The 20414-nt window shown below is 32.8% G+C and overlaps 2 protein-coding genes across 2 annotated transcripts; both read left to right on the plus strand.

Annotated features, from left to right (window-relative positions):
* The first annotated feature begins 1891 nt into the window (after positions 1-1891).
* On the plus strand, positions 1892-4614 carry LOC127119347 (WAT1-related protein At5g40210). Its single transcript, XM_051049572.1, has 3 exons — positions 1892-2218; positions 2301-2414; positions 3315-4614. Exons 1-3 carry the CDS (start codon positions 1974-1976, stop codon positions 3355-3357), a joined length of 402 nt encoding a protein of 133 aa, XP_050905529.1. The 5' UTR covers positions 1892-1973; the 3' UTR covers positions 3358-4614.
* Positions 4615-10093: 5479 nt separating this feature from the next.
* On the plus strand, positions 10094-10668 carry LOC127119348 (WAT1-related protein At5g40240). Its single transcript, XM_051049573.1, has 3 exons — positions 10094-10176; positions 10272-10423; positions 10504-10668. The coding sequence occupies exons 1-3, from the start codon at positions 10108-10110 to the stop codon at positions 10643-10645; spliced, it is 363 nt and encodes a 120-aa protein (XP_050905530.1). The 5' UTR covers positions 10094-10107; the 3' UTR covers positions 10646-10668.
* Positions 10669-20414: the final 9746 nt, after the last annotated feature.

The raw sequence follows: 20414 nt of genomic DNA on the forward strand, positions 1-20414 counted from the left end.
AATAGATAGGCATAGATATAGAGCAAGCATCATATATAAATTTAAAAGCGGTCCGAGATATCGAGAATACCAAGTTCCCTACGAATGTGGAAGAAAGGCTCTATCGCAAGTGGTTTTGTAAAAATATCGACAAGTTGATTTTTGCTATCAACGTGATCGAAGACAACATCACCTTTCTCAACATGATCCCTAAGGAAGTGAGCCGAATTTCAATATGTTTAGTGCGTGAATGTAGTATAGGATTCCATGAAAAGATTGCTTAGATTGATGCAAGAGCAGAAAATTATTTGGGTTTAAAGTTTGTGTATTTAACTATTTATTTGAGCAAAAATCATTTATTTATCTAATCTTTTTTTATCAACTTTTTTTTTTGTTTTATATCAGAAATAATTTCATGTGAGGTAAAATCATTGTGAATATAGTCGCATATAGCATTTGATCTTGCCAAAATATTAAGGATTCAAATCTAACATATGATCTTCATGGACTAATTGTGTTTTTATTTTAATATTCTACGTAAACAATATAATATTCTGGATAAACATTTATTTTGTAAATAAATTATTTTATTAATATTTTGTATAAACAATGTAACGAGTTTTGATTTAAAAAAATTCTCAAACCCATAAGTTTTGTGGATTAACCAAGAGATATGAGGCACTTTTTTTGTAAATAATAAAAATACAGATGTTAGGGTTCGAACCCAAGATCAAATAACTTTACCCCTCGATTTTTCATTAACCAAGGTGTTACGTGACATATTTTCATGTCACCCTTTGTTACGTCGCCTCGGTAGCCGAAATTACGTTTCTTTCGCATGGGACGTTAAAAGCGTTATTTGTAGTAGTGTCAACTAGGATAAAAGGGTTTTTTCTTTGTAGTGAACCATTTCTTTCGTTTCTCTACAAAGCATTCAAACCAATGTCACCATTCAATCGAATGGGTCATCCACCAATAACCCCATCAACACAAATAAAACAATCAAACTACAATAACATAGACAACGTACTTAATTACGACAACGCATTAATGAATACACAAGACTACGTAGAACTAAAAGAAATTCTTAAGGATAATGGTGGTGGTGGTGATGCTTTAGAAACCTTGTATTAAACATCTTAGTTGAATCAAGAGAGACGTGTACAGGGAAGGGTACCTCGGGATATAAAACCAATGGTTTGTATAATCAAACAGGTCACTATCATTGATATACAAATTATTCTCGCATATAATCTAATTTAAATCAAATACTATTAGGAATTAATCAATTTTTTATTAATTAATTATTTTAATTAAAATAATTTTTTAAAAAAAATAAAAAAAATGAATGCACCAGATGAATATTGGCGCCCCCTTTGAAGATCAACGTGTATGCGTCAATTGAATTGATTTGCCCTATCGGTGGCGCAAATTGAATAGACTTGTTCTGCTAGGAAAAAATGAATTGGCTTGCCTCATTGGAGATGTCAATTCGTTCGACTTGCCTTCTAAAATGTTTAATGAAGAAGCCAATTGAATTGGTTTGAGTTATGCGCATAATATTTTTATTTTAATTTGAAACATAAATTTTTTGAAAAATATTGAAAAAAATATGATTATTTTAAAAAAAAATGGTCCATTTTTTTGGCTCAACATTAAATAATACAGATTTTTTTTCTTAATTTATTTTAAATCGACTAAAGTGGAGTTGAATTTAACAAATTCTAAATAATTTCAAAAATGACAATAGGAAAGACAATATGTTTTAGAGATATGTTATTTCAATATCCATATTTTTGACATCTTATATGACATCATATATGATAAAATAAATATCTCTATGATTGAGATTTTTGTATCTATATATTTAAATTATTTACTTTATGTATAGCATTGTGATTCAAAGTATGGATAAGAAAAGTACAGTTATTTAGCAGTATAAAAGGCAAAATATTATTAAAGTAAGAACAAGTGGACGAAAGGAGCAGAGAAAAATGGTGAGCGAAGGAGCAACCATAACAGCTACAATGATTGCAGTAGTGTTTGCGAAAGTTGGTGGTGACACTCTAATGAAATCAGCAAACAAAGATGGAATGAGTATTTTTATTTTCACTGTTTACTCAAACCTTTTTGCTCTATGCTTTCTTCTACCATCCTCACTTTTCTACCATAGAAAAAGAGTTCCTCCTCCTATTTCAACATCAATTTTCTGCAGATTATTTCTTCTTAGTTGCATCAGGTATGAACTAAATAACCAAATATTATATATAGCATCTGAATTTGGCAGTGTAAAGTGATAACTATGAAACTATTTTGTGCAGAACTGTAATGCAGATTTTAATGAATACTGGAATTGGATATAGCTCTCCCACTTTGGCATCAGCTATGGGTGATCTTGTCCCTGCTTTTACCTTCATACTTGCTCTAGTTTCAAGGTTTGTTCTTCCTTTTTTTTTTATTTGTTGAAATTTCATGGTAATTTAGGAAATTTCTTATCTCTTATCAACTTGTCTTTCTGTTTTTTGTCCTTAAATATATTTTTTTAAAGGAAAAATATGAACTAGCTTTTTAGATTCTTGAAATCACTTTTTAAATTTATTATGATAATTGTAGTTTTTTTACTCAATGATAATTGTAGCTAAAAATATTAAAATATAGAAAAGTTAGAATTATTAAAAATGTTATCTCTAAATTATATTTAAAAAAACACACAAGTGTTAGAAATTTCAAAATGCCAATTTTTTTTTTGTTATTTAGTGAGTTTTTTTAATATTTTATTTGTCCCTTTCATCCCTGATGGCAACACATCAGAAGTCCAGTTGAGGACCGCGATCTCAGATGGAGTTCCTTTTTTTTCGTTTTTAATTTTTTGACTTATTTATAATTAATTAAAATTATTTTTTTAATATATAAATTAATTAAAAATTAATATTTAAAATAATATTTTTAATTTTTAATTTTTTGACCTATTTTTAATTAATAATTTTTTTCTAATTAAAAAATTCAAAATAATATTATATTTAATATTAACTTTTTAATTAATTTATATGTTAAAAAACTAATTTTAATTAATTAAAAATAAGTCAAAAAAATTTAAAACGAAAAAAAAGGACTCCATCTAAGATGACGAACCCCAACTGAGCTTCTGACGCGTCTACAATCCAAGATGGAGGGTGCAAATAAAATATTAAAAACTCTCACTAAATGACAAAAAAGTGGCATTTTGAGAAAAACTTTTTCTGGGAGTGGCATTTTGGGACTTCTATTTCAATATTGTGGCATTTGGGTCAAATACTCTAAAACCATATGGACATAATTGTATTTTTTTGTTGTAGTAATTCATTTTTCAAGTGTAAAAGAGGAGAGAAAAACAAATGAGAGAGCAAGGAGAGCAATGATAATGGATGGAGGTTCGTCACAGAAGACCTCATACAATGGTGAATAAGAGCTTTGTGTGGTATGCTCGGAGGGGAAAGGCCTTGGGGAAGACGAGACACTGTCATCTTTCTTTTTTATGGAATTTCCAGATTCATTTGATGCAAAGGAAATGTTCGAAGTTTTCAAGGAATATGGTCTGGTGGTGGAAGTTGTCATTCCACCAAGGAGGGACAAGAGAGGCAAACAAATATGGTTTTGTTTGATTTAGAAAGGTCGTAGACGAGTGAGTGCTTACTGTAAGGCTAGATAATATTTATATTCAAGCAAAGAAGATCTTTGCTAACATACCTATATTTCAACGAGGAATGAAGGTAGATCAACAATCAGATAAGAAATATGTGAACTTGGAGGCTAAAGGTAGGGTTGGATGATTACATTAGTCAGGGGCTCGTATTTGGAATCCTATAGCACCAAATAAGACTTATGCTCAGGTGGTGGGTTTTAACAACTCAGGTGTAGAGATGAAGGCTAATGGTGATGGAAATATGACGTATAACTATAGCAAAAATCGAAGGTCAGATACTATGGATGCGAAACCCAATTTTGTGAATCTCCAATTTAATATTGAGAAGAAAGATAATGTTAGATTTGAAAAAGCCTTTGTTGGGGTGGTGGAGAAATCAGGTTCGACATACAATGTGCAGGAAGCTCTACATATATAAGGTTTTTTTCGCATCAAAGCTACTCCAATGAGGGTAAACCTCTGTTTGTTGGAGGAAACTGAGGAGGGCGAGATCGTTGCTTTGATAATGAAGGCTAACTCATGGGTAAGTCAATGGTTCTCTGATATCCACTCATGGTTGCCGGAGGATGTGGATAAGGAAAGACTTACATGGCTAAGTTTTTATGGGCTACCTTGTCATGCATGGTGTCCAGCATTTTTTAAGTTCATATCAGGATTAGTTGGTGAGTATGTGTACTCTAATGAAGAGATTGATAAGCACATGAAGTTGAATGTTGCTTGAAGAAGTCCAAAGATGTTATTCGGTTTGCTGTATGTTGGTGTATATAGTGGCCTAGAAATCATATCATGGTCAACAATGAAATCGAGGATCCTGATGTAATTGTGCATAGAATTTTAGACGTAATTGTTCATAGAATTTTAACCTTCGCGTGATAGTGGTTGTGAATTTGTCCAAATCATAGAATCAAATGTAATTATTATGAATGATATAAATGTCCATTTGATTTCTTTTAGGTGGTAGGCTTTTTGTGTAGGTTATGCTTATTTTTGTACATAAGGTTGGAGTATCCCTAGTACTCCTCGTGGAATGATTATATTTCTTATAAAAAAAAGAAACACATAAGTTTCTAAAAATATAATAAAATTTTGATTAATAATAAGGACGGCACAATTCCCCTAAATTTATTCTCTCTATTTTTATATATTTTTATAACACTTAATTAATGTAATATAAAATTATATTAAAAGTAGTGCAATGACAATGTAAAATAATTTTATAATATCATTCAATAGGAATTTATCATTCAATCATGTCACATAATTAACTTTAAAATATCAGTATGACTTGATATAATATAAGATGACGATTGATTGACAGTGTAAAATAATTTTACACCTGTATATATTTTTTTTTCATATAAATTTGTAATTAATTTAATGGAGTAGGTTAACTTGATTCACGTTAAAAATATAATTAAAAAGTTAAAATTATAATTAAAAAATATAGTTAAATTAACCATAAATTTTAAAGTAGATCAAATGAATTATTTGTTAAATTATACTTTATAATAATTTTTACAACAATAAATAAGATATAAGTTTTTTTTAAAGTGTAGATATATCATCAATCTAATTTTTTTTGTGAGTCATACATCAATCTATTATAAAATTCATTTTTGTGGATAAGAAAGAAAGATTTTTCATCCTAAAAAGAGAGAGTGGGCGAGAAAAAAACACCATAACATAATTTTGTGGTCTAGATTGACTAAGTTTGACTGATGACAAGGCTACAATGGTCGACAGCCACAACAAAGCAAGATAGTAGGAAGGGTGACTAAATAGGGTGATTTTTGTTTTTGTATCTGTTTGAGATCTTCAATGGTGTTTTTTTTCTTCTAATTTTCCTTTTTATAAATCACAAAATGGCCACGTGGCATCTCATTTTAAAATACGATTTATCTAACGGTGTTGTCTACCGTGAGACGTAAGCGAGTAGCGCTTTTGTGCATATTTTCTTTTTCAATTTTAACCGTTTCGCGACGATTTTAAACCGCCACAAATTTTCAGTAATTATTTTCATGACAGTGTAAAACTATCGCTAAAAGGATGATTATAAAAAAACATATATCTTTGAAGTGTTCAACAAATACGGGTAGTGAATATGTTTTCATAACTTATAATTAAAAAAAGACAAGTTACACTATCTTTTTGACATGATAGAGATCCCGCCAAAGCTATTTGAAATTTTATTTAATCAGCGATAAAATGTCACACACAATATTGAGACAATGTGTGAGACAATACAGTTTAAAAACTTAACAACATAAATAATAGAGATAATTGTTAACCCAATTTAATTCAATATCACCTAGGTCTATAGGGCATCAATCCAGTAGAAGAAAATTCACTAATCAATAGTCAATAGTACACAATGGTCTCATTTGAACTCTCATAGTTTAGTTCCCTTTTGCTAATATTATCCGTGAATTTTGACATAGACTCCCCCTGAATCTTGTTGCGTGATTCAAATCACAATTACAGACCAACTACTTGATCATATTAAAATAAGAAAGACCGTCAAAAATATAGTATTACAATGAAAATACAAAGCGTCGCTTAGACAAATCTAATTGAATCAAAAAGCACAAGTTTAATCTTCTTCTTTAAAATCAAATATGAATATATGAATATTTTATTAAGTAAAATCCAAATAAATATTTTTCAAAGATTAGTCGATCAATTATAATAACAAAATCTCCTTTTAGTCAGTTTTTAGGCAATGCAACCAAGCAAAGATGGTACACACATTCTTCTAGATCAGATCATAAATCAGAAACACACAATCTTCTAGATAACAGAGCCCACAACGAATAATCATAAAAGCAAAAAGCATATTATAACATAACAAAGCATTCACCAAAACAGAATATAATGGAATGTTCTTTATCTCCCCCTACTTTCCTCAAAATAGACAAGGGCTAGAGACCAAAGTCATAATAATAAACCTGCCACGTTACGACATACAACTTCAAAAAAATCAATTAAAATCCAGAAAAAATAGAAACAATGTCTAGAACAACCAACAAAACCACAACCAAATGATTAGGACTCAGTAGAAGAATCATCCTTTGAAGCAGTTTCATACTCATCTTCATCACCAATTTCCTCGTTAGCACTTGACATTTCTTCATCTTTATCCATTGTCACAACATCTTTCTCAAGATCTAGAATAGTAGCCATAGAAGAAGAAACATTGGTAGCTTGAAGACTTGACATTTTATAAAGACCTTTACAAACACCTTTTCTAGTATTGGATGTTGCAATGATTTCTTACATAGCCTTGACTTCATGGATGAGTGCCTTGAGAATGTGGTTTCTCACAAGCCTAGACATAGTTGTTCTATATGCATATCTTCATCAACCGTTAAACCAAATTCATCAATACCATGAACATTGGGAATCATAATTTCAGGGACATGTTTCAAAGCAAACAAATTATAATTGAAATTCAACAATCTAGGAGCAACACCAACTTCATCCTCAACAGTAATAATATCACTTTTTGACGAATTAATATACCATAAATTAAAGAGGGGAACTAAATAGCAGGAACCTCCACCTCAAATTAAGTCTTTTCCATCATAATTTATGATTCTTTTATCTTCAGGTTTGTACTATTCTTCAATTTAAGGGTCTCACTGAAATTAACGTCCCTGCTTATGATGGACTTTGGTCCTCTATATTCCACCTTCCATAACTTGTAACTCTTCTCACCTCCTAAATAACCAATGAAGACAAACTTCACATTATTACAATCAAGCTAGTCTATCTTGATTTTCACAAAATACAACTTTAAAGAAATTTAAATTAGAGTAGTCTATCAATTTTCCATTCCAAACCTCCGTAGGTGTCTTAAAGTTTATTATTGTGAATTAACATCTCTCGGTCACGTAAATATCTCTTTCCTTACCCCAAAAACTCCTTTGGAAAGTGAACTCCTAAATAAATGTCATAAATTGTTTTATGCCTCGTTATATCTTTTTCCATCAAAACATATAACTTGTTCACTTAATTTTTTTTCTTCGGTTCTTCTTTCATTTCCATGTCTTGATATCAAACCTCATAACTTGTTCTTATCATGAAAGTCTTCATAGGGTAACTATGTATGACCAATAACAATGTAACCATCTAAAATATATAACACATATATTTTAGACCCTTTAGCCATGATCAATTCACCATATAAAATTTTCAACACCCTTGTCCAACTCTATGCAATAGCCTAGATCATCAAACATGCTTATGGATAATAAATATCCCCTAAGTTTGAGAACATACCTCATATTATGTATAAGGAATTTTTGGTTATCGAACTTTTTAAGTCTAATCGTACCAATACCATGAACCTCGTAAGCCTTATTCTAATCGTATTGGATGACTCCACCTTCTTTTAGTTCCGAAGTATCAAAATTTTATTTCCTTGGAAACATATGATAAGAGAATCTTGATTCCATGACCCAATTTTTTTCAATCTACAAACTCGTCAGCACAAGTGCCTTAACACTCTCATAATCATTCTCTTCCGAGGAATCAGTAATCTAAACATGATCTTCATTGTTATCTCTCTCGACACTATTTTTCTTGAAGTCACCCGTTTTATGAAAATAAAACGTTTTAACTTTGACTTATCAAAACCCTTGGATTTGGATTTCCATCTATTCTTGCTCTCTCTTCTTGAGACACCTAAGCTTTCACCATTATCATTAACCTTCAAATTTTTCATCATTGAAAGTTCATTGGATCTCACAGTGGTTTGTACTTCATACAAAATATTAGTGCATTCTTTACCATAAAGAATCATATCTTTGAAGTGTTCAACAAATATGGGTAACGAGTTTAACAAGAGTAGATATTTTGTTTCATCATCGATTTTCACCTAAGTATTCTCCAAAGTCATCAATGGTCTACTGAAACTTTGTCAATTGATCAACTATGAATATGTTCTCTACCATTCTAAATGAGTAGAGTTGTTATTTCAAACACAGTTTGTGAAATAAACACTTTCATATACAATGATTCTAATTTCCCCACATTGAAGTTGTGTTCTTATCCATATGATTTCCCTTTGAACTTTATTCAAAGAGATAAGACAATGAAATTTATGGCATTATCCACGGTCTTTGTCTTCTCTTCTTGTATTAGGCGTGCATACATCATGTCTCATCCTTGAATACTTCTACACAAATTTGATTAGTTAATACTTCGTTTATTTTTACTTTCTACAATCCAAAATCAATGTCGTTAAAAACTATTTCAATGTCGACCCATTTAGGATCCATGATGATCACTTATAAATTTACCCATTTGCCTCATGGTGGGTGTCCCTGGTTGGAAAATTGAAAGCTTCAACATCATCAAGATTTTTTTTTTGAACAGAAAACAATGCCAACTAAAATAAATTTTCCCAAACAAAATTAATATGCACATTGAGTGCATTGAGTGCATTGTGTTCTTGAACTCTTTGCAATGTTGCAAATTTTCAAATTGAATTTTTAGCCAAACACCTCACCTTATTTTACTTGGGAGATACTATCTTATTATTATGGTACACAATATCTAAGAGACATTATTTGATGTGATCGCAATATTGTAGATTTGAACAATAGTACAATGTCATTGAAACATAACTGTGGTGTAAAATGAGATTAAACGTAACGGCCACAATGTGATTATCACATAGCCAACATCGCCATAAGGTTCAATATAAGTAACTTATCCTTGCAAATATTTAAGGTAACATAAATTTGGATGAAGCGTTATTTACTCAAACAAATTGAAGTTATCACTAATAACTTTTAATTATTGTATTTTCATATATAAAGATATAATAAATTTACATCGTGAATTATTACAATTTACATACATTAGCCTGATATATTACTTGTAAATAATTAATTCATCTTGATAATTCTATATTTTATGTCGTATGATTTAAAACATGTGATTCCATTTTTTGAGTATAAAAATATAAGAAATTAATGGACTAAACCAGAGATGTAACTAAATTGGTATGAACAATGTGGTGTGCACTTTCAGGATGGAAATTCTAAACTTGAAAGAACATAGAAGTCAGATAAAAGTTATTAGTATAGTGGTCTGCATTGCAGGAGCATTAACGGTGACATTATATAAAGGGATGCCATTGCTTAGTGATGCCTTTCTAAATATAGAAATGGAAGCAAGTGGAATTAACATCTCAGAAAAATCAGATTGGATAGTTGGAGCTTTTCTTCTAGCAACTGCTTGCTTTTTACTTTCACTTGTAATTATTGTCCAAGTAAACAAACTATTAATTAATATGCATGCATACATTATTTTAAAACAGTTTAATAATCAAAATTTTCAACCATATACAGACTTGGGTTATCAAGGACTATCCAGAAGAGTTGTTGGTAACAACTATTTGTTGCTGTTTTGTGGCAATTCTATCTTCCATTGTAGCTCTAATGGTAGAGGGAAACTCAAAAGCTTGGAAACTCAAACTTGATAAGAAATTGGTATCTGTATGTTATTCAGTAAGTATAGATCTTATTATAGCTAATAAATAAAAATAAAAATGTTTAATTAATATTTTTTTGACATTATTGATTTTACGATTTTTCATTTATAGGCTATATTTGTGGTATCAACGAGAAATGTTGTATCTGTATGGGCATGTCGTAAGAAAGGACCAACATATGTAGCCATATACAGCCCTTTAGGAGTGGTCATTGCACTTAGCATGGGAGTAATATTTTTGGGAGATAATCTTTATCTTGGAAGGTAAATAAATAACTAATTTGTGAAGGTTCATTTACATTATGTATCAATACAAGACTGAGCATTTTTTTATATGCGTGCAGCATGATTGGAGCTGCTATTTTAATTATTGGATTTTATGGTGTAATTTGGACACAAGCTCAAGAGAAACAAGCCATAAGTGAAAAAAGTATTCTCTCATCTTCTTCATCCCCTTTGTTGTCAAACAAAAGCATGGATCTCTAGTGGCTATGGCTCTAATTTTATAAGGTGGTAGTATATATATATATATATATATATATATATATATATATATATATATATATATATATATATATATATATAATTTCATGTGTTATATTATGTATCATTGACCTTTGAGTTAAAGATAAACCTCTTTATCAGTATACTAATTAACTTATTTCCAAATAAAATTTAACAACTAATAATTATATATTTCTTTTTGGTTTATAATTTATAAAAAATAATTGTGAGGCCCTATTTTTTAGAGGCTCTGAACTGTATGCCTCCTTGTCCGAGCCAAGATTAACCCTGACAACACCCATACACCTAAAACCAACAAGGTGGGAGAACCGATCACAATTTTATCATTTAAAAATTATATCTTATTGAATTCAGGTGTATATGTATTGTATAACTTAACCTCGATTCTTAAAAAACTATGAAACTTTCCAAAACATTTATGGTCATACGTAGACTCATATGCCACTTGCATCCTTAATAGAGTCAATACTCCTTTGTGAAACAATAAGTCACCATATCAGATGCTTCACAATTACTTACTTGACATGTGTCAAATGAGAGTATTTGATTCACTCTTTTATGATGCTACTTTACAAAACCATATAATCATGTTTACCTGACATGTGTCAAATGAGAGTACTTGCTGAGCAACAATGTTTTTATTTTTAAGATATATTGTTGGTTTCCATGGTTTAGATCTGTTAGACCTTCATTTACAAGAAACTTTTATATCTAAGAATCCATATGCGACACATAATTGGAATACTTCAGTGACTTGCATAATAAGTAAGACTTAATTCACCCAATTACAATAAACATAAAACAAAGGTTAGAATCTATTCATTCAACTCTTATCAAAGATCTCATAATTGTCTATCATAGATACCACACTTGATGAGACTCAACCCCTCGTATATTCATTCCCTCTTGTGAATTATCAAGACTAAGGCATCAACCATCACATCTTAAAAATTATTTATGTGCTTCACTTAATGAGACATCAAATAATCATCTTCAGATACTCTCTATTCCTTATCCAATTTATTTTCTTATTCCCAATTATCTCCTTTTCATTGCCACTTTAGTGCCTCATCAACCATACATACTAAACCCAAATCATTCAATGAGGCTAGAAAATCTGATTCTTGGAATTAAACTATGAACGTTGAGCGTTATGCTCTTGTTTTGGGCCAACAAAAGGCAAAATCCGGGGGGAAATGCAAGAGTTAAGCCTGAAGATACAAGAGCCATTAAAATTGTCATTTATATAATTAATACATGTGATATATAAGGTAACTTTTTTGATATCATAATTTCACTCACTTTGAACTCTATAACTGAGTTGGGCATTAGATTATGAACCTTAAGTTCACCTCTATGCTACCATATTGGAGATCTATACCATTGTATCAAGAGTCTGTTTTTACCAATCAATCACAATTTCGGTTCTAGTACGGGTGAGACTAGTTGTGGGAATCAACTCTTGATTCCCTTTAAATTCAATTATCATATTACCTTCGATCCAAAATCCATATCGCGATGGAATCATAAGAGGAATTTAACCCCAACCTTGTAACAAGGAACTCCTTAAAACAACAAGCGAGTCTAATTGCTATAATTAAGGAGACTGGGAAGAAAACGTTGCAATAATAACAATCTCCTACCGCTATATTTCACCTATCAAAAAGGTAAATCGGAAGAATCCAAGAATCGATTCTATTGCGACAAAATAAATGAACCTTCGACGTAAAGTTTGAAATTCATCCATGTCGTCGTGACACGTCACAACACTCTTGAATACTCAAATGACTGTGGAAGCTTGATCGATACAGATGTAACTCGGGACGTACGTGAAGGTTGATTTCGAATGTGCAAGCGGATGTGGGATAAGAAGAGAAAAACACCACACATCTAGCAAATTTGTCAATATTTTACGAAGGAAGGCATACTTATCAAATCCGTTTCCACTATATATGATAGATAATCGTCCTTGGATCTTCTGAGGTAAAAAAGACTTATAAGGGAACAGTAAATTAGCTACTAGTAGCTTTTAGTCAAGTTGAGCTATCAAAACATACAAGAACTCAATAACGAGACCAAGATATGCATGTCACCAAATCAAAAAGGAATCTACGCAATCTACTTTGAAATCTGAAAGAGGCAAAAGTCCAAAGGAATTTTAGGTCATGGTTCTGGGAAATATACTGGATACGAAACCTATAGGATCCGAACACGCATCTTTGCATAAAAGGAAGAGACCTATCAGGAAATAAGGACTGTCGTCCGAGCGGCCTTAAGACCAAGCGACTAAAGTCCTCTAATGCGAGCCCCATCAAAGGTAAAGTTAGCGTCTAAAATGACTACCAAATGATCACATATGGACCCCCTGGTGTTGCTTGTCAAAGAATGCATGCAGATCCTCACAACACGCAAGATAAGTATTTCCCGGTGCTATTTGGAAATTAAATAAATGGAACTATTATCTAACGAGATACTTTTTGAAAAAATAAAATTATACTTTTCGTCGATGTGGCATAATGTTTCTTTTTGAATTAAGATCCTACCAGACAGAACACACTAAGGTCAGGTTGGTGCACCCCATCTTTAGAAGTAGCTACTCTAAGAGTGTAGGCAGTAGAGCCTAGGAGATGCCCACCTCAAACTGGGATAGAAATATAGGGAGAGGGGCGAGAACCTGACCCTTTGTCGGAGTCAGTTCCTAGTGACATTGAAGACTTACTCCAACTTCCTTATTAAAGAAAGCAAGTAAGTCGAAGCATAACAAGACTAAAAGTCGCAAGGTTACTCAAAGCTAATAGACAAAGTCGAGAATACCACTAATATAGCATTAAGGATAAGAAGAATATTGAATAAAATACGATGAGCTTAAAGATACTGAATATAAAAAGGTAAATAAATAAATAGTGTTGTCTGTACAAATTACAAGGAAACATCAAGCATAATGTACAACTCACGTTATACAAAAAAAAATCATGCATCACTACCTTGGAGTAAGCATTATCATCGTCCACCAAGACTCCATCTCGGACCACCTTCTGTGTGTTAAGTTGTGAGTAAAGAACTTGGATACACTAATGAAGTATCTCCAACTGGTCGAGCGCTAGGTTGAAAGCACCACACGCCTCTTTGAGGTTTTGGGAAAGTGTCTTATCGACCTTCTTCTTTAAGTCGACCAATTATCCCTCATAGATCTTTCGCTCTTTTTTTCAAGACTTCTCCTTCTAAAGAGTCTGCACAATCTTGTTGTTGTAAGATCACTCCTCCTCCTAACTTGTGAACACTTGATTTGACTCCATTTTTGCAATCTTTTAGGGAAGGTGGGCTAGTCTCGTTTACTATCATGTTGCCTTCACACCTATAAAAAAATGTAATAATAAAACAAATTCCAACAAAAAAAAATACTTATCCTATTTTAGAGAATTTGGATTTACAATTTCTACTATATTCAACTCTAATAAATTATTTATTTAAATAATTTTTTATTTATGTAAGATGATATATTTTTCTTTTTATCCTTCTATCTTTTTTTTTTATAAAATTCTATATCTTAAATTTCATTTATTTTTAATTTTTAAAATTAAAATCTATAGAAATATCCGCAATTTTCCTACAAATTTTCCTTTTGACTTTTCTGTAAATTTTAAATTTAAGGACAAAAGCTAAAAAAGTTTTAACATTAAAAATTTATTTAAAAATATATATATTTATATATATAGACAAATAAAAAATATATCAACTTACCGAAACAAAAGAAAACTATGTCTTAATTTTTTTAACAAACCTCATTGAAAAGCATTAAATTTACGTATATGTTCTGATGTAGCAAAAACTTTTTAAGTCTGTAAGACTAATTTCTTAAATTGTTTTCACGCTCAATTAATATGATAAATGAAGAAAAGGAAATAAAAGATAAACATTTTTAAGGTAGGTTCTATTAAAAATATTATTTCGTTTTTCTTTCTTCATACAAATTGAACAATGAAAAGATCTTGGAGTTTGATTGTACATTGAATTAATTATTTGATCATTTAAATTAACCATATTTTATTTTAAAATCGAACTAATCATTTGAACAAACGAATTAATCATATTTTTATACGTAATTAACTAAATATTACACATATATAAAGAAATAGAGATGTACATGTATAATTTGTCTTTAGTTAAATTCAAAATAATTTGAAAATTGTCACACGAGCAAGATAATTTGAAAATTGTCACTTTTGTTAAAGGCAAAGAAATAGATTTAGAGATATTTTTGCATGCATAAGACAATAAAGTTATTTATTACTAAAAGAAGCAAGATATTATTAAAGTAACAAGTGGACGAAGAAGCGAAAAGAAAAAGAAAGAGCGAATGAGCAATTGTATTTGTGCAAAAATCAAGGAGAGAGAGAGTACCACCACTCAAAAATCAATTTTTTTTGTTAGAATTGAAAAAAAAGAGACAAGTTATACTATTCTTACAGCATCATGACTCACAGAGACCCCACCAACCCTGATCAATCTTGTTTGATTCTCAACAAACTGATGCCAACCGCAAACATCAAGCCAAATAATCCAAATCTCATTAAGATTTGAAAACCAACATAAATGGAAAAACAACATGTAGGGACCCTGATTTCTTGCTATCATGGAATAACAACTATTTTGTTTTGAATTTGAAGTATTTAATGAGTAGGGTTGCTAACAATTTAATTAGTCTTGATAAATGGATACACCAAGTCATGTCAATACCTAAGAAAAGACAAGATAAAGAGGTTATGTTGAGTGGTCCATTGTTCCCGACATGATATATGAGTGACATTTGATAAGTCCACTTCACTTTGTAGTTGATCTTGGAAAAAAATCTTGTTCATATTGTTTTTGGGATTTTGTTGAGATTTTTTTATAGATATGTTGGGTTTGTTATGCATTATCAAAATTTTAATCCAAAATTATTTGTTAATTCCTGTTATATGAGAGAGATTTATATAATATGTTATGAAAACAATGTAAGTCACATCAATGATATGGAGATATGGCTAAGTGTCAATATTGAAGATATGTTACCACCATAGTACAAGAAGGGTCTAAGCAGGTCTAAGAAATTGACGTTTTGGGGGCAATGATGAAATAGGGTCAAGGATGAGGAGGCCTGAGGTGGCATATAGATGCACCCAAAATTCTCACACATAAGTATGAGTCCCCCACATCGTATAACAGGATCCATCACCGGATCCAGCTCTCGCACTTTCACCAAACCGAACCACGACTCTGATACCACTGTTGGGGAGTCCAAGAGAGTTAGGAGCATCGATGAGACTAATGCTCTAGGACCACAAGAGGGGGAGAAACTACATCTCAAACCAAAACCTTCAGTTGTTGGATAAATGAGTCATCTCTTTTATAAATCCAACATTTCACTCACTCGTAGGCAATGTGGGACTTTAATCACTTACACTTGCACCCAAAAGTAAAGACTATTGCAGAATGTCTCATTCACATTAAATTGCTTTAACTATCAACTTTCCGATGTTGCTACATGGTGAAGGATATTATGACCAGGAGCAATAAAAAAATATAAACGAGCCCAAAGAAAAAAGAAAATCTTCCTACCAAAATCTCCTCACAATTAAGAAAGACTATGGAGCGATGTCAAGCTGCACAAAACCAAGAAATCGCGCCATGATAACGTTGGATCATGATGTGATTCATCATCCACTCAAACATTAATATGTTAGAGTAGCGACAAGTCGCTGCATAACTAGTGCAAACTAAGGTGCGATTGCTCGAGCTGAGACCTATAGGAAAATAAATGTTGATTGCGAAGACTTCTAAATTTTTATTCAAGGGAAGTAGTTGTACAATTCTTCATAATAGGATTTGATTCTTATTCACTAAGCTTAATTCACGTCTTTTAATTCATTTATTATTTCTCCATTTGTTTTTTTTCAAAATCTTATAGCTGCAATTAATGTTGAAATTAAACCCAAGACTTTGAGTAATTCTGAATCAATCTTGATGAACAAGATTCAATCGCACAGATCGAATTCCCTCTTGTTCTTCACTCTTCACTAAATTGAATCAACCAACCTTGGTTGTAAGATGGTATCGCTATATAATGGTGATGAAAAATAAGAACAGAAGATTGAATTGAGAAGAAAAGAGCAAGGGTTTATCAAGAGAAGGAAGAAGATGAATTTTATGCAGAGTTCCTCTCTCTTCACAAACTAATTCTTTTATTCTTTTACAACTGCAAAGTTCAAGTGTTTACAATAATAGGGGTTACTCCTTATTTATAGATTTTTATTGCTTTCTCCCTAAGCAAAGCCCAAAATACCTAATTCTACCAATACTACAAAATTAGGTTTAAAACTAAATCCACGTCGAGGCTAACTCCTTGACACTTTGACAGTCAAACAATTTCGACACACCATGTAATTCATTGTTTCTAAGCTATCTATATTCATCATAGACCTTAACTTCTTGAACCCTTCGACATGCACTTCGTTCGTCATGATATTTGCAATCTGATTCTCAGTTTTACAGTGTTCCAAGTTCAGCTTCACTTCTGCCACATGCTCTCAAAGATAATGGAACCTCATTTCGATGTGCTTGCTTCGTCCATGCGCTATTGGATTCTTCGCCAGATTGATAGAAGTTATGTTGTCGATCTTCATGGTAATGGCTCCATGATTCTTCCCTATAATCTCTTCGACCGAATTCACCATCCAAGTTTCTTGACATGTACAAAGAGAAGCATCTATGTAATCTTCTTCACACGATGATAATGATAATACTGGTTCCTTTCTTGAACTCCAAGCAACTGGTGTACCACCTAGCATAAACATATAACCAACTATGGATTTTCTATCCTCAGCATCACTACACCAACTTGAGTCGATGTATTCCACTAGCTTGCATTATTTTCCTTCATCAACTTCAGGAAATAAAATGTCATAGTCAAGAGTTCCTTTCAGATACCTTAGTATCCTCTTCGTCGCTGCTATGTGTGATATCTTTGGTTTCTCTATGAATCTGCTCACTATACCTACATTGTATACTAGATAAGGCCTTGTGTGACAAATGTATCAAAGTGATCCAATGATTCTTCTGTACTGCATTGGATCGACATCATCTTCATTTGTGTCTTTTGACAATTGCATTTTGGGCTCAGCTGTAGTCGAAGTTGGGTTGCAATCTTGCATCTCAAATCTCTTGAGTATTTCGCCTGCATATCTTCTTTGGTGCATCATCAAGCCTCTACTACTCTTGTAGAATTCGATGGCAAGGAAATATGAGAGATTTCCTAAGTCTGACATTTCAAACTCCTCACTTAGGTCATGTTTTAAATCTTCGATCTCCTTCTTGCAACTTCCTATTATCAACATGTCATCGACATAGAGACATAGTATAAACAACTCACTATTGCTTATTCTTACATATACTTCATGCTCAATTATGCACTTCACAAATTCCTTCTCCCTCAGGAAACTGGCTATCTTCTTATTCCAAACTCTTGGAGCTTGCTTAAGTCTGTATAGGGCTTTATGTAGCCTGTATAACGTGCTTTCTTTGTCATGTTTCACAAACCCAGCTAGTTGTGCAACATACACTTCTTCATCTAAGAGGCCATTCAGGAATGCACATTTCACATCCATATGACATATGTGTCAATCGTTCATGTTTGCTAGACCAACAACCAACCTGATTGTTTCGATCCTAGCGATAGGTACAAAAACTTCGTCGAAGTCGATTCCTTCTTTCTGAAGAAATCCTTTCACCACAAGTCCCGCCTTATGCCGAGTTACTTCTCCTTTGGTATTCAACTTCACCTTGTATACCCATTTCATATCAGTTCCTTCTTGTCTTGACTCAATTCGACAAGTGACCAAGTGTTATTGACTTCGATGGACTTCAGTTCCTCATTCATTGCTTTCATCCACTTCGAATCCTTCGATGTCTCAACCGCATTGACCGGTTCGACATCTGCATAGAAAGTATAATGTACCAACTCACCTTCATCATCGACCACATCATCTAATGTAATCACACATTCTTGCAATCTTGCAGGCATGCATCTTGTTCTTAAAGGTATGCTTGTGATTGCTTGACCTATGACTTCTTCCTGTAGAACTTCTCTTTCGACTTCACTTGTTGGTTCTTCACATAAGATTCTCACTGAATCTTTCTTTATATTTTCAGTCCAATCCCATTCCTTAAGCTCATCTATGATCACGTCCCTGTTGATCACTACTTGCCTGTTCACTGGTGTCGCAACCTAAATGCGAAACGAAACAACTGGCGAAAAAAGGAAAGTGACAGAAGAGTCGCCACCGTGCGTTATTTATACCAAAGAAGGGGAAGGAAACGCTCGAAGTAAACCTGGAAAAAGGAAAGGAAAAGACAAGGTCTTGCAACCAAATCTTGGGTTCGGGAGTCGATTATGCGAAGGGAAGGTATTAGCACCCCTACGTATCCGTAGTACTCTACGGGATCCACTCTTGTTGTTCTTGTCTAAAGGGTGTGGGTTTATCTAATGTACTATTTACTAAAAGAGGGGTCAAAAGAAAATGACTCGCACAGAGGTCGCATCCACTGCATACGTATCTCATATGAATATGAGAATCAGAGTCTTCGTAGCTCGGCTACCTATGGGTTAAAGAGGAGTGTGCTCGCTAAGACATCGCGTCTTATGCCTACGTATCTCATCTGGAATGAGAATCAGAGCAAACCGTAGTTCGGCTAACCTATTTGTTTGTTTTGCGTTTTTTAGATGAACGACGTTACTACGCAATCTACCAGATGCTCGACCTTTGGAGACTTATTCGCCTGTAGTAGAAGGAGTTAACGTGTTCTTAGGGGAAGAAAAATCAATGAGTTTGTTTGTGTTTTAGGATGCTCATGCAAAAAGGGAAGTCCTAGACGAAGGAACCGTGCTACCTTAATTGACATGCAAACGAGAGACTATACGAAGCCTAGCAATCCTATGGGGAGACGATCACACCATACAAAACAAATATGCATAAAGTAAACACACCAACAAGGGGGCTCAAACATACATGGGTAGGGCTTTAGTCAAGAGGGGTCATATCAACCTCTACAAACAAGCCATGGAAGGGTAATCAAACGGGCTCTTAACCACTGGCACTGAACGTCAGGTGAGCTGATCAAAATGGTAATGAGGGTAAGACCTCATAGCTCTTAACCCTGGACAGGGTGAGCTCCTGACAAAAAATGGGGATTCAGAAAGGTGAAACCCTCTCCACTGACTGACCGGACAAAAGATCTTGGGGCTTTTGTTCTGAAACATCGACACGTAGTGCGAGCATAAAGAACGACACACTGAATAACAGGGGATTGACTACTAATCCCTTTTATCCGTCAATTACCTCTTCATGGAGGTCTTTGGGCACAAAAGTAAACACACAAAAACATTGCCTCCTATCGAGGTCTTCCAGCTAAGAAAGCGGTAAAATGCGGGAAAGATGTAAAAGGGATCAAGAGATCTACCACACGGATAAAAATCCGAAGTAATAACAACTAAAGAAGCAAGAAACCCGGTGATCTCTCAAGCTAGCACCATCAAAGAAAACAAGTCAGCAAAGTAATCGGAATAAGTCTCCAAATGGTATCCCACAAATAAAGTGGAATACCAAGCATGCTATCTCTTCAAGAGTCATGTGAGCCCTCACAAAAACTTAACAAACAAGTTAGAATAACCAGATGGGGGCAATCAAGAGTTGCA

Source organism: Lathyrus oleraceus, chromosome 2, assembly GCF_024323335.1.
Source record: "Lathyrus oleraceus cultivar Zhongwan6 chromosome 2, CAAS_Psat_ZW6_1.0, whole genome shotgun sequence".
Lineage (NCBI taxonomy): Eukaryota > Viridiplantae > Streptophyta > Magnoliopsida > Fabales > Fabaceae > Lathyrus > Lathyrus oleraceus.